Source organism: Bubalus kerabau, chromosome 1, assembly GCF_029407905.1.
Source record: "Bubalus kerabau isolate K-KA32 ecotype Philippines breed swamp buffalo chromosome 1, PCC_UOA_SB_1v2, whole genome shotgun sequence".
NCBI lineage: Eukaryota > Metazoa > Chordata > Mammalia > Artiodactyla > Bovidae > Bubalus > Bubalus kerabau.
In genome coordinates this window covers 17,883,978-17,896,953 of record NC_073624.1, presented here as the reverse complement: position 1 = coordinate 17,896,953, position 12,976 = coordinate 17,883,978, and the positions used below count along the sequence as shown (strand labels likewise).

The window sequence follows — 12,976 nt, the reverse complement described above, 5'->3', positions numbered from 1 at the left end:
CTCTCAATATGCAAAGAGGGACAGTGTGAAGTTTAGAAAACCCAAATCTTTCTAAGTTATATATTTTCTTCTCTTAGATCCCCAAATCCTATTTTGGCAGGCTAGAGTTGAATGATAACTTCTACTTTCTCTTTGTTTCCTGTAACAGCAATCTCTTTCTTTCTTGAAGCATCATTTGTTGACTAGCTGAGAGGGATATTTCACATAAAATTAATGAAATAAAGGGAAAGGGACTTAGCATGTCTGAAAATCCCTTATAGGGCTTCCCAGGTGGCTCAGCAATAAAGAACCTGCCTGCTAATGCAGGAGACACAGGAGACGTGGGTTCAATGCCTGGGTTGAGACGATCCCCTCAAGAAGGAAATGGCAACCCAGTCCAGTATTCTTGCCTAGGAAATCCTGTGGACAGAGGATCCTGGCAGATTACAATTCAGGGGTCGCAAAAAGTAGGACACAACTGAGCATACATGCACCTTCTCTGGGACCCAATCTCCGGATCATTCTGCGAGGAGAAGACCTGCAATCTCATCCACTCAACTTAATGGTTCCCTCCCCACCTTCTCCACGGTCACCTGTGAATTCCTGAAATCCTTGTCCTCATTTTCTGCTGGCCCAAGAAATGTTCTTGTGCTTGAAGCTTTCTTGTAGTACTCTGCTTGATCCTGAGCTCAGTGCTGGGGAAGATCAATGCTTGATACCACCAAAGTTATTCTCCGTGGTCCGGTGATTTCCACAACCTGACCCTGCAAGATTTTACAGTTCTTGGGGATTGGCCAAGGTAATCAGAGGAAAGAATGGTACTCATGGTTTTTGACGCGACTTTTCTACTCCAGCCCTGGTCAGGGGGCCCGGCTCTCAGGACCACGGAAGCAGGAGGTCAAAGGACCGTGTTGCTCATATAAGGAGATGTTGAACATTCAGAAGCTCATTGGTGTCTGAGCTGCAGAAAGTGGCAGATGCAGCCTCCGATAGTGCCTGAAATGGTGAGAGGTGTCGCTATTGGCTCCCAGGAGGGAGGGTGTAAGGGGTGGTCTATATAGACCCCGGTCGGCACCCTGACGCCTCCTCACAGGCTGATCCTGCAGCTGGGACTGTGACCTTGAGGACGTGGGGTCAGGATGGCTCTGGGCAGACACCTCTCCCTGTGGGGATTCTGCGTCCTCCTCCTCGGCACCGTGGTGGGTGGTCAAGGTAAGAGCTGCCCCTCTGCCTTGGGTCCACACCAGGCAGTGCATGCCTTGGTGAAGGGAAAGGTGTCTGTAGCTGTGGAGCTGAACCTCAGTGTTTTTGACCAAAAAGGGGCCACGCTGACTGTGAATACTTGTCCGTCTCCTGTGGGGGGTCCACTGCTAGTTGTGGCAGATTTTAGAGAGCAGTGAGGTTTGCTCTGGACCGAGCTGGGTCAGCCTGAGTCCCCTCCACTCCCTCAGGGAGCTTCTAGGGCCCAGTGGCTCCCAGTGTGTGGAAGGTCCAGCTACTGACCTCAGCTGGGACTCTGGGCTGTTCCCACATGCTCCATGTGCCTGGTGTTTGAGCACTGCCCCTGGGTCCCCATGTTTCCTGTGTGTATGCTCCTGTAGGCTCTGTGTTTGTATTTGTGTGTGTGTGTGTGAGGGTGAGGAGTGTGTGTGTGTGTGTGAGCGGGTGAGTGAGGAGTGTGTGAGGTTGTGTGTGTGTGGAGTGTGTATGTGTGTGTGATTGTGAGGCATGTGTAAGGGTGTGTGAGGAGTGTGTGAGGGTGTGTGTGTGTGAGGAGTGAGTGAGGAGTTTGTGTGTGTATGTGTGTGTGTGTGTGTGTGGAGTGGGAGTGTATGAGGAGTTTGTGTATATGTGTGTGTGTGAGGAGTGTGTGGATCCTGTCTCTGTGAGAGGAACAGAGCTGATCAGCAGGGACTGAGTCCATTGGTCTGTGAAGCACACAGGGTCCCACAGGGCTGGGTGTCTTGGCCACTGCATGTAACCAGATCAGAGATAATGGTGCACCTGCCTGCCTCTCTCTGGCTCCTCTCTCCCCATCCCCCAGGCTCCCCGCTGCTTGTTGCTGTGTCTGCCCAGCACTGGGCTCTGTGAGACGCTCTGCCTGCTTACCTCACCTGTCCCTACCAGGTGTCCATTACAGAGCAGAAGCCTACAGCCAGGAGAGGGGACCTCTTGTCTGTAGAGATCAGTTGATGTGCAGCCACAGGTGTATGAGTTCCCTAGTCTCTGCCCCAATCCCTGTGACATTTCCTGATGTGCTGGGGCCCTGGGATGGTCCTTTCCCCTCCCAGGATCTGCTGTGACTCTGTAGGGAGCACTTTCTGCCTCGCGCCCTCTCCTGTTCCTCTCTGGAGCTGGTTTCCCCTGAGTGAGAGGACGGCGGGTGTCAGGGCTGGGGCTGCGGAGAATCTGGTCTCCAGCCTGGAGAAGGCAGCTTTCTCAGATGTGGGTGCTGATCTGGCTGAGACTCCGTGCAGCCCTATCTCATCTCAGAGCTCACTGTCATCCCCTAGACCTCAGCCTTATGTCCACAGCTCTCCTTGGGAAGTCCCCTCCCTCCCCATCTCTGCTCCTTGCTGTGACTCTGTAGGGAGCACTTTCTGCCTCGCGCCCTCTCCTGTTCCTCTCTGGAGCTGGTTTCCCCTGAGTGAGAGGACGGCGGGTGTCAGGGCTGGGGCTGCGGAGAATCTGGTCTCCAGCCTGGAGAAGGCAGCTTTCTCAGATGTGGGTGCTGATCTGGCTGAGACTCCGTGCAGCCCTATCTCATCTCAGAGCTCACTGTCATCCCCTAGACCTCAGCCTTATGTCCACAGCTCTCCTTGGGAAGTCCCCTCCCTCCCCATCTCTGCTCCTTGAGTGCTGGGCAGGTGCTGGTGAAATGTCTCCTTCTGAGGGCTCTGGGGGTCAGAGGTGGGTTTTGGTCGCACAAGGGGGAGATGATGGATGTTTTGATGCATAGCTCCCTCCTCTTACAAGAAAAATTGTAGGAAATTGTTGTTTTAAAAATCAGTTGTTTTTTTAAGAAGCAAGAATATTTCACCAAAGCAAGCACTATTTTCATTTTCTTCGAAACAACACCATTCAGGGTTATCCTATAACATTTTATTCTTCTACTTCATGTTACAGTAGACTTGCTCCTTGTAGAATAATAGTCTTGGCCTTTCTGAGCACCTGATGATTTCTCACATGTTACAGGAATCTCCACCTTGAAATTCATGATGGGCATTGGCATAAAACTATCTCTCAAATGCAATTGATGCCATTAGCGTAGATCCTCAGGATTAGATAATCTGGCATATATTGTTTTGTATCCTGTTTTTACAATCCAGAATATATTTTGGGCATTTTTCTATATCATTAACTATTCTTTTACACACTAAAGCATTTTATTGTAGATTTAAAAAATACAGGCTATCACAGGGATAGTACTGAATTTTTTAACTGCCTCCAGCTATTTCACTATATGCAGAAATGCAATATGCTCACCTGACCATCTGTATTGAGCATTTAGTTGTTTTCAACATTTTTTGCTATTATGAAAATGTTACTCTGAACTTCCCTGTGTTTAAATGTAGGACCATCCATGACTGCTTCTCTTAATCATATTCTAAAGGTGAGGTTTCCAGGAATTCCCTGGTGGTCCAGTAACTAAGACTCCCTGCTCCTAGTGCAGGGTCCCAGATTCGATCCCTGGTCAGGGAACTAGATTCCACATGTGGCAACTGAGAGTTCACGTGCTGCAGCTAAAGATCCTGCATATGGCAACTAAGACCTAGGCAGTCAAATAAATAGATAAAGAAACAAATATTTAAATGTTGAAAAAAAAAGTGGAGTTGCTGCTTTATAGGCTGAGTACCTCTAAGGCTTTAAGGCTTTGTACCTATACCTTTACAGTTTTTGGTACATAGAGATTAATGCTTGCCAGAAATAGCTGCACTGAACTTTAATTCTACAAATGGTGAATGAGAATGTTAGTTTCCACATAGCTTCACCAACTTTGTCTTCTTATGAGGTTCTAAAACCTTAGCCAGTTTGGTAGGCAAATACTGGCATATATTAGCTAATTTAATCCTTCCTTTGTGAATTACTTTGCTGATTACATTTGTCCTTTTTACCTGGTGATGGCTATCATTTTTGTCATGATTTGTATTGAAGCTCTTTATACTACTACTATCATCTACTGCAACAACCTACAGTGCACTTACTTATATGAACTCATTTGAGCACACAAGAGTCCAACAAGACAGAATATATTTTTTATCCACCGAACAGATCACTGAGGCAAAGCAAAGTCACTTGCCCAAGATGAGTCAGTTGTAAGACACAGAGGTAAGACTTGAAACCAAGCAATTTGGGTGCAAGTCCCTGTCCTATCGAATTACATTATTTGTAGACTGAATATGCTTCCTTCAGTTTATTGTTTGATTTTTTTGGCTGTACCAAACAAGACCAGGAATCAAGCCTGTGGTACCTGCATTGGAAGTGCAGAGTCCTAATTGTTGAACCACCAGGGAAGTCCCTCATGGACGTTTCTAATAATATTAATTGCCTGTTAAAATTTCCCATTTTTGTTTCCACTTTCAGAGCCTTGTCAAGCATGTTCTTCCCCACTTCAAATTTAAATAAATTATTTTTATCTGTCATAATTTTATGAATATATTTAAATGTGTAAATACTAAATAATTGTGTAAGTTATTTTATGTATGATATGACATTCTACCTAATTTTATTTTTTCCAATGTCATTCCTGAATTATTTTTCTTTTCTTACTGATTTGAATGCCATAAATGTGCTAAATTATATCATTTCCATACCTTCTTTTCAGAATTCATTTAGACTTTCATCCCACAAATGTTTATTAATTTAAAGGTGGGTTTGTGGGGCATTCAATCCATACCCTTTGCAATTCACCAGATGCTGAGGCCCTAATGATGGTGAATAAAGCTCCCTGGCCCATATTAACTGATAGTCTAGTGAAGCTGGACAATAAAACTAGAAATTATAATAAACTCTGATAAGTGCCATCAGTGGGGACACCAGCGGGTTTTTTTCTTTTTTTCCAATGAGTTAGCTTTTCGTATCAAGTGACCAAAGTATTGGAGCTTCAACTTCAGTATCAGTCCTTCCAATGAATATTCAGGGTTGATTTCTTTCCTGACAGTCCAAGGCACTCTCAAGAGTCTTCTCCAACACCACAGTTCAAAAGCATCAATTCTTCGGTGCTGCTTCCCAGGTGGTGCTAGTGGTAAAGGACCCACCTGCCAATGCAGGAGACATAAGAGATGCAGTTTCAATCCCTGGCTTGGGAAGATCCCCTGGAGAAGGAAATGACAATCCACTCCAGTATTCTTGCCTGGGGAATCCCATGGATAGAGAAACCTGGCAGGCTGTGGTTCATAGGGTCACAAACAGTTGGACACTACTGAAATGACTTAGCATGCATGCACACAGCTTTCTTTATGGTTCAACTCTCACATCCATACATGACCACAGGAAAAATCACAGCTTTGACTATACGGACTTTTGTTTGCAAATTGAGGTCTCTGCTTTTTAATATGCTGACTAGGTTTGTTATGGATTTTCTTCCAAGGAGCAAGTGTCTTTTCATTTCATGGTTGCAGTCATTGTCCACAGGGATTTTGGAGCCCCCCAAAATAAAATCTGTTACTACTTCCACTTTTTCCCCATTGAATTTAGTTCAGATGACCATTTCAAGTATTAAAAGCTGAGATATATATTTCAAGCTCCCATTACTATTATTCCTGTCATTCTTTCCCTTGCATTTGCAAAAGTTTTTGTCTCTCTATATAGTTGTTTTTATCTATTGTTTCCAGCTTTATTGGAAGGTAATCACCATATAATAAGATATAAGTGAAAGGTATACAGTATGATGACTTGAAATACATATGTATATATTCTCCAGTGAAGACATACAGGTGTCCAAAAAAAGACATGAAAAGATGCTGAGCATCACTAATCATTAGAGAAATGCAAATCAAAAGTACAAAGAGGCATCACCTCACACCAGTCAGAATTGGCCATCAAAAACTCTATAAAGCATAAATGCTGGGGATGGTGTAGAGAAAAGGGACTCAACCAAGAGCAGACTCATTGGAAATGATGCTGGAAAACATTGAAGGCAAGAGGAGAAGGGGGAGGCAGAGGAGGAGATGGTTAGATAGCATGATGGTTAGAAATCATCATGAATTTGAGCAAGCTTCAGGATATAGTGGAGGACAGGTGAGCCTGGAGTGCGTGAGTCCATGAATTCACAAAGAGTTAGACATGACTTAGCAACTGAACAACAACAAATAACTGATTCACTCTGCTGTACAGAGGATACAACATTGCAAAGCAACTATACTCCAATAAAAATTAATTTTAAAAGGATACAAATGAACTTATTTGCAAAACAGAAGCAGACTTACAGATATCCAAAACAACTTATGGTTACACAAGGGGAAATGTTGGGAGTTAGGGAGAGGGATAAATCAGGAATTTGAAATTAACACACACACACACCTTACTATATATATGATAGATAATTGACATGGACCTACTGTATAGTACAGGGAAGTCTAACCAGTATTCTGTGGTAAGCTATGAGAGAAAAGAATCTAAAAAAGAATGAGTGTATGTATTAAAATATATAACCGAGTCACTTTACTGTACACCTGAAACTAACACAACATTATAAATCAACTATACTCCCCAAATTAAAGTATTAAAAAAGAAATACATATATATTTTGAAACTATTAACATAATTAAGTTAGTTAACACATTTATCACATTACATAGTTACTGTGTGTATGTTTTGAGAACTTTTAAGATTGACTTTATCAGTAATGATCAAATATACAATCCGGTATTGTCAACTAAGATCATGACAACTGATTCCATCATTTCTTGGCAAAAAGATGGGGAAAAAGTGGAAACAGTGACAGATTTTATTTTCTCGGGCTCCAAAATTACCATAGATGGTGACTGAAGCTATGAAATCAAAAGATGTTTTCTCCTTGGAAGAAAAGCTATGGCAAATCTAGGCAGCATATTAAAAAACAGAGAGATCACTTTACCAACAAAGGTCCCTATAATCAAAACTATGGCCTTTCCAGTAGTCATGTATGGTTGTGAGAGCTGGACCATAAAGAAAGTTGAGCACCAATGAAGTGATGCTTTCAAACTGTGGTGCTGGAGAATACTCTTGAGAGTCCCTTGGGCAATGAGGAGATCAATTTGTCGATCCTAAAGGATATCAACCTGAATATTCATTGGAAGACCGATGCTGAAGCTACAATACTTTGGCCACCTGATATGACGAGCCAATTCACTGGAAAAGACCCTGATGTTGGGAAAGACTGAGAGCAGGAGAAGAAAGGAGTGACAGAGGATGAGATAGTTGGATGGCATCACCAACTCAATGGACATGAGTTTGAGCAAACTCCAGAAAATAGTGAAGGACAGGGAAGCCTGGCATGCTGAAGTTTATGGGCTTGCAGAGAGTAGGACATGACTTGGTGACTAAATAACAATTGTCAACTACAGTCACATGTACATTCCATCCCCAGGGCTTATCTATATTCTAAGTAGAAGTTTGTACCACCATCATCCTTTCCTCCTACTCCCATCCCTACCCAGGCAACCACCAATTTACTCTCCTTATCTATGAATTTGTGTGTTTTTTTTTAAGAGCTCACATATAAATGAGACCAAACAGTATTTGCTTTTCTCTGTCTTACTTCTTTCACTTAGCATAATGCCTTCCTACATTAATTATGTGTTGCTGTGCTACAAATTACTGCAAAGCTTGGCATCTTAGCCCTCATGATTAGAGCCCATGCTCAGCAACAAGAGAAGCCACCGGCAGGAGAGGCTTATACACCACAATGAAGAGTAGCCTCTACTCTGTAACTAGAGAAAGTCTGTGAGTGGCAACAAAAACCCAGCACAGCCAAAAATAAACAAACAAAACAAAACAATAGCTTAAAGCAGCAAACATCTAGCACCTTATAATTTCCATGGGCTAGGAATCAGCAAGGGTCCTCTGACTTGTGTTGTCTCACTGGTTCAATCATCTGAAGGTTCAACGAGGGGTGGGTACCACTCAAACCCACCTGGTTGTTGGCAGCATTCAGACTCTAGGAGACTGTTTAACTGAGAGCCTCAGTCTCTTGCTGGCTGTTGCCAAGAGGCCTCCCTTGGTTGTTTGTCATGAGGGTCTCTCCATACACAGCTCACAATGTGGCAGCTGGCTTCATTAGAGTGAGCTAGAGAGAGAGAGGTCACCAAAAGGAAACCAGAGTCATCTTGAAACCTAATCTCTTAAGTGACATCTCATCACTTTTGCCAAATACTATTTGTTACAGGCATGTTACTAGATACATTGGAGTGTGGGGATTACACAAGGGCATGAACACAGGTGACAGGAATAACTGGGACACTGTGGAGCCTGTTACCCCAGCCCTCTGTTCCTGAGCTGGATGAGATGCTCCCTATGGACAGGGAAGGAGAGGGAGGATTCCTCCCTGGGTCCTGGGCCATGAGCTGTAACTGAGATGGGGAAGCTGGGCCCTAGTAGCCTTGGGCACATCTACAGGGAGGGCAGCATCCAGAGTCTCTGGAGGCCTGTCCTCAGTGGTGTCCCTGGAGCTGGTTCCACAGGCTCGTGAGAAACACCTGGTGCCTCCTTTCCTGCTCCACGTTCAGTGATGGCACATTGGGGGTTTTGAGTTGGCCACGGTGGGAATGTTTATACCATAAAAGTCAACAAATGCAGGGATTTTTTTTCCCCTCAGAGAGAAGATTATTTTTTAATACTTACCAGCACACCACTGCACTCTCTCTTAAAATCTCTCCTGTGTCCTGTGTCTGTGTCTCTCTTGCAGTTCTGGAGCTGAGGCTGAAGGATGGAGCCCACCGCTGTGAGGGGAGAGTGGAAGCGAAGTACAAAGGAGAATGGGGCACTGTGTATACTGAGACCTGGCTCATAAATGGTGTAGAAGACGTGTGCAGACGACTGGAATGTGGAGTTGCCATTGATGCTCCCAGAGGGTCTTATTTTGGACCAAGACTTGGCCCCATTTGGTTTTTATATGGTTCTTGTGAGAGTATAGATGCTGAATCAACTTTGAGTATCTATAAGTGTGTTCATATTGATTTTAAAAACTATAATGACACCTTCTCTCATGACCAGGATATTGGAGCAGTCTGCTCAGGTAAGGCCTGTCTGGTCTGGGAGGGGATTCCCAGCAGGAAACACCTCCATCTCATTCACAGAATGACCATGGGGAAACCAGATCACATGCTTTAGAGCACCCTTGGGGGAAGACTCTGGTCACACTTGATTCTTAGAGCATTAGGTTCTCAAGGGGGGTTAAGGGTTTGCTTGGCCCTGGACAGTAAAAACTTCAGACTTGTGGACAGCTGGACCCTTCAGATCTCTGTGGTGTGTCATAAGAGGCGGGGAAGTGAGGTCAAATTTTACAAACAGGTACAACTGCTGGGTTATATTTTCATACAATGATGTGACAGATTAGTTTCATCATGATTATTTTTTATTCTATTGAGATGGCCAGTCAGGTTTGGCCACAAGAGAGGGCATAAGAGAGGGCAAGCATAGTTTATAACACTCTCTGGTCTTAAAGAAACAGAGTCACCAGAGGTATGAAGGGATCATATCAGGGAGGCTGCAAGGAGGTTGACTCAACAAAGCACGAGAAGCCAAAAGAGTGAAGACACATGGAGAAGTGACAACACGGGGAGTCAGGGTGCAACACAAGGAAAAGGCATGAGGGGATCTCACTGGTGCATTTGAAGGTCCCAGGTCACAGTCAGGGCAAGAAGGAGGGTTTGTGGCAGGAGCTAGTCTCATCACCAGGCCACCTCGGTGGGGAGCTCACATTCTGTTTGTGGAGTTGTTGAAGGAGAAGGAAAATATGAAACTTGGAAATTAACAGCACAGTAGCTGACACACATCAAGTGTAACAGTCAGTGAGGCTAATAGGACCTGAAGTGACTCATGAGAAGTGCTCAGTGCTAAGCGCATTGGATTGTGCCAAGGTGGAGACAGTAAAGATAGCAGTGAGACTAGGGTATGAGTAGGTGGTCAGTTTCCAGTGGTTATTACAATGGTGGAAGATCTAGATGCTTTACACATTAATCCCATCAGACCAGGTGGACTAGAGGAAAAGTCAGCTATCACAGTGAGTTCCTAATGTAGGTAGTTGAGTCTTTCAAAATGGTCAGCCATCTGGTGGGTGAGACAGGGGGAGCCCTGAGAATATTTGCAGTACATTTCTAGCAGCTCATGGCTAATCAGCTCTTTTGGGGAAGATCACCAGAAAAGTGATCTTTTCCAATCTCACCCTCAAAAGATCTTTGATGATACTAGTTGAGACCCCTAAGAAAAGAATTACTTTAATTTAGGCTACTTTATTGAGGTATGACTGACATACAAAACGCTGTATATATTTAATGTATACAACTTAGAACTTTGGGAGGTAAGTATACATCTGCAAATGTTTTCTTCTGTTATTATTATTATTAAAAATAATTAGTTTCAAGGGGCATTTGAGTTTCAGATAGGAATTTTTTGTTTTAAGAAAATCTGTTTTCTGGCATTTCAAGTAATATTTCTATTGTTACCATGCCCTAATCATGGTTTCAACTGCAGATAAAATTGTGGAAACACATGTGTTTCCACCTTATTTTGATAAATCAGCATCTGAGTAAAAATACAGTGTGTGGTGCTGTAAGCTTATGTGATGTTGGAGCTCCTAATGTTACTGTTTTAAGAAAATCAATGTTTCAATATTAATTTCAGTCAGGATATACTTAAAAATTAACAGGGTGCTATGCCATTTTAACCTTGATTATGGTTTTTACTCCCTAAGGCTGCTCTAATTTAGACTTTCACATGTTTATGAACTGTTCCAGTTTTTTTGTGCTAATCTCTTTGTCAGTTTCTTCCCTCTGGTCTATTGCTTCTATATTTTCAGAAACATGTTTTAGTGAAGGCTGGTCAAAGTGGTGACACAGGAGAAGTAAAAAGAGAATAGCATGTCTGTTCCAATTCTCTAATTGAAACTGAAGTCTTGGAGTTTCTTCTCAATTTTAGGAAAGTGGTGTGAAAGAGAATTTCACCCTCTTGACCTTTTAGAACTAATACCCAAAAAAGATGTCCTTTTCATTATAGGGGACTGGAATGCAAAAGTAGGAAGTCAAGAAACACCTGGAGTAACAGGCAAATTTGGCCTTGGAATACAGAATGAAGCAGGGCAAAGACTAATAGAGTTTTGCCAAGAAAATGCACTAGTCATAACAAACACCCTCTTCCAACAACACAAGAGAAGACTCTATACATGGACATCACCAGATGGTCAACACCGAAATCAGATTGATTATATTCTTTTCAGCCAGAGATGGAGAAGCTGTATACCATCAGCAAAAACAAGACCAGGAGCTGACTGTGGCTCAGACCATGAACTCCTTATTGCCAAATTCAGACTTAAATTGAAGAAAGTAGGGAAAACCACTAGACCATTCAGGTATGACCTAAATCAAATCCCTTATGATTATACAGTGGAAGTGAGAAATAGATTTAATGGCCTAGATCTGAGAGACTGCCTGATGAACTATGGAATGAAGTTCGTGACATTGTACAGGAGACAGGGATCAATATCATCCCCATGGAAAAGAAATGCAAAAAAGCAAAATGGCTGTCTGGGGAGGCCTTACAAATAGCTGTGAAAAGAAGAGAAGCCAAAAGCAAAGGAGAAAAGGAAAGATATAAACATCTGAATGCAGAGTTCCAAAGAATAGCAAGGAGAGATAAGAAAGCCTTCTTCAGCAATCAATGCAAAGAAATAGAGGAAACCAACAGAATGGGAAAGACTAGGGATCTCTTCAAGAAAATCAGAGATACCAAAGGAACATTTCATGCAAAGATGGGCTCGATAAAGGACAGAAATGGTAGGGACCTAACAGAAGCAGAAGATAGTAAGAAGAGATGGCAAGAATACACAGAAGAACTGTACAAAAAAGATCTTCACGACCCAGATAATCACGATGGTGTGATCACTGACCTAGAGCCAGACATCCTGGAATGTGAAGTTAAGTGAGCCTTAGAAAGCATCACTATGAACAAAGCTAGTGGAGGTGATGGAATTCCAGTTGGGCTATTCCAAATCCTGAATGATGATGCTGTGAAAATGCTGCACTCAATATGCCAGCAAATTTGGAAAACTCAGCAGTGGCCACAGGACTGGAAAAGGTCAGTTTTCCTTCCAATCCCAAAGAAAGGCAATGCCAAAGAATGCTCAAACTACTGCACAATTGCACTCATCTCACACGCTAGTAAAGTAATGCTCAAAATTCTCCAAGCCAGGCTTCAGCAATATGTGAACCATGAACTTCCTGATGTTCAAACTGGTTTTAGAAAAGGCAGAGGAACCAGAGATCAAATTGCCAACATCTGCTGGATCATGGAAAAAGCAAGAGAGTTCCAGAAAAACATCTATTTCTGCTTTATTGACTATACCAAAGCCTTTGACTGTGTGGATCACAATAAACTGTGGAAAATTCTGAAAGAGATGGGAATACCAGACCACCTGAACTGCCTCTTGAGAAATTTGTATGCAGGTCAGGAAGCAACAGTTAGAACTGGACATGGAACAACAGACTGGTTCCAAAGAGGAAAAGGAGTTCGTCAAGGCTGTATATTGCCACCCTGTTTATTTAACTTATATGCAGAGTACATCATGAGAAACGCTGACTGGAAGAAACACAAACTGGAATCAAGATTGCCGAGAGAAATATCAATCACCTCAGATATGCAGATGACACCCACCCTTATGGCATAAAGTGAAGAGGAACTAAAAAGCCTCTTGATAAAAGTGAAAGTGGAGAGTGAAAAAGTTGGCTTAAAGCTCAACATTCAGAAAATGAAGATCATGGCATCCGGTCCCATCACTTCATGGGAAATAGATGCGGAAACA

The 12,976-nt window shown here is 43.0% G+C and overlaps 1 protein-coding gene across 1 annotated transcript in view; it reads left to right on the top strand.

Moving 5' to 3' along the window:
* The first annotated feature begins 1,118 nt into the window (after positions 1-1,118).
* LOC129644130 (antigen WC1.1-like) overlaps positions 1,119-12,976 on the top strand; it is a 69,431-nt gene continuing 57,573 nt past the window's right edge. Inside the window, exons 1-2 of the mRNA XM_055569558.1 lie at positions 1,119-1,191; positions 8,867-9,196. Of these exons, the coding sequence (XP_055425533.1) occupies positions 1,119-1,191; positions 8,867-9,196 (403 nt within the window). The remainder of the gene's footprint in view (positions 1,192-8,866; positions 9,197-12,976) is intronic.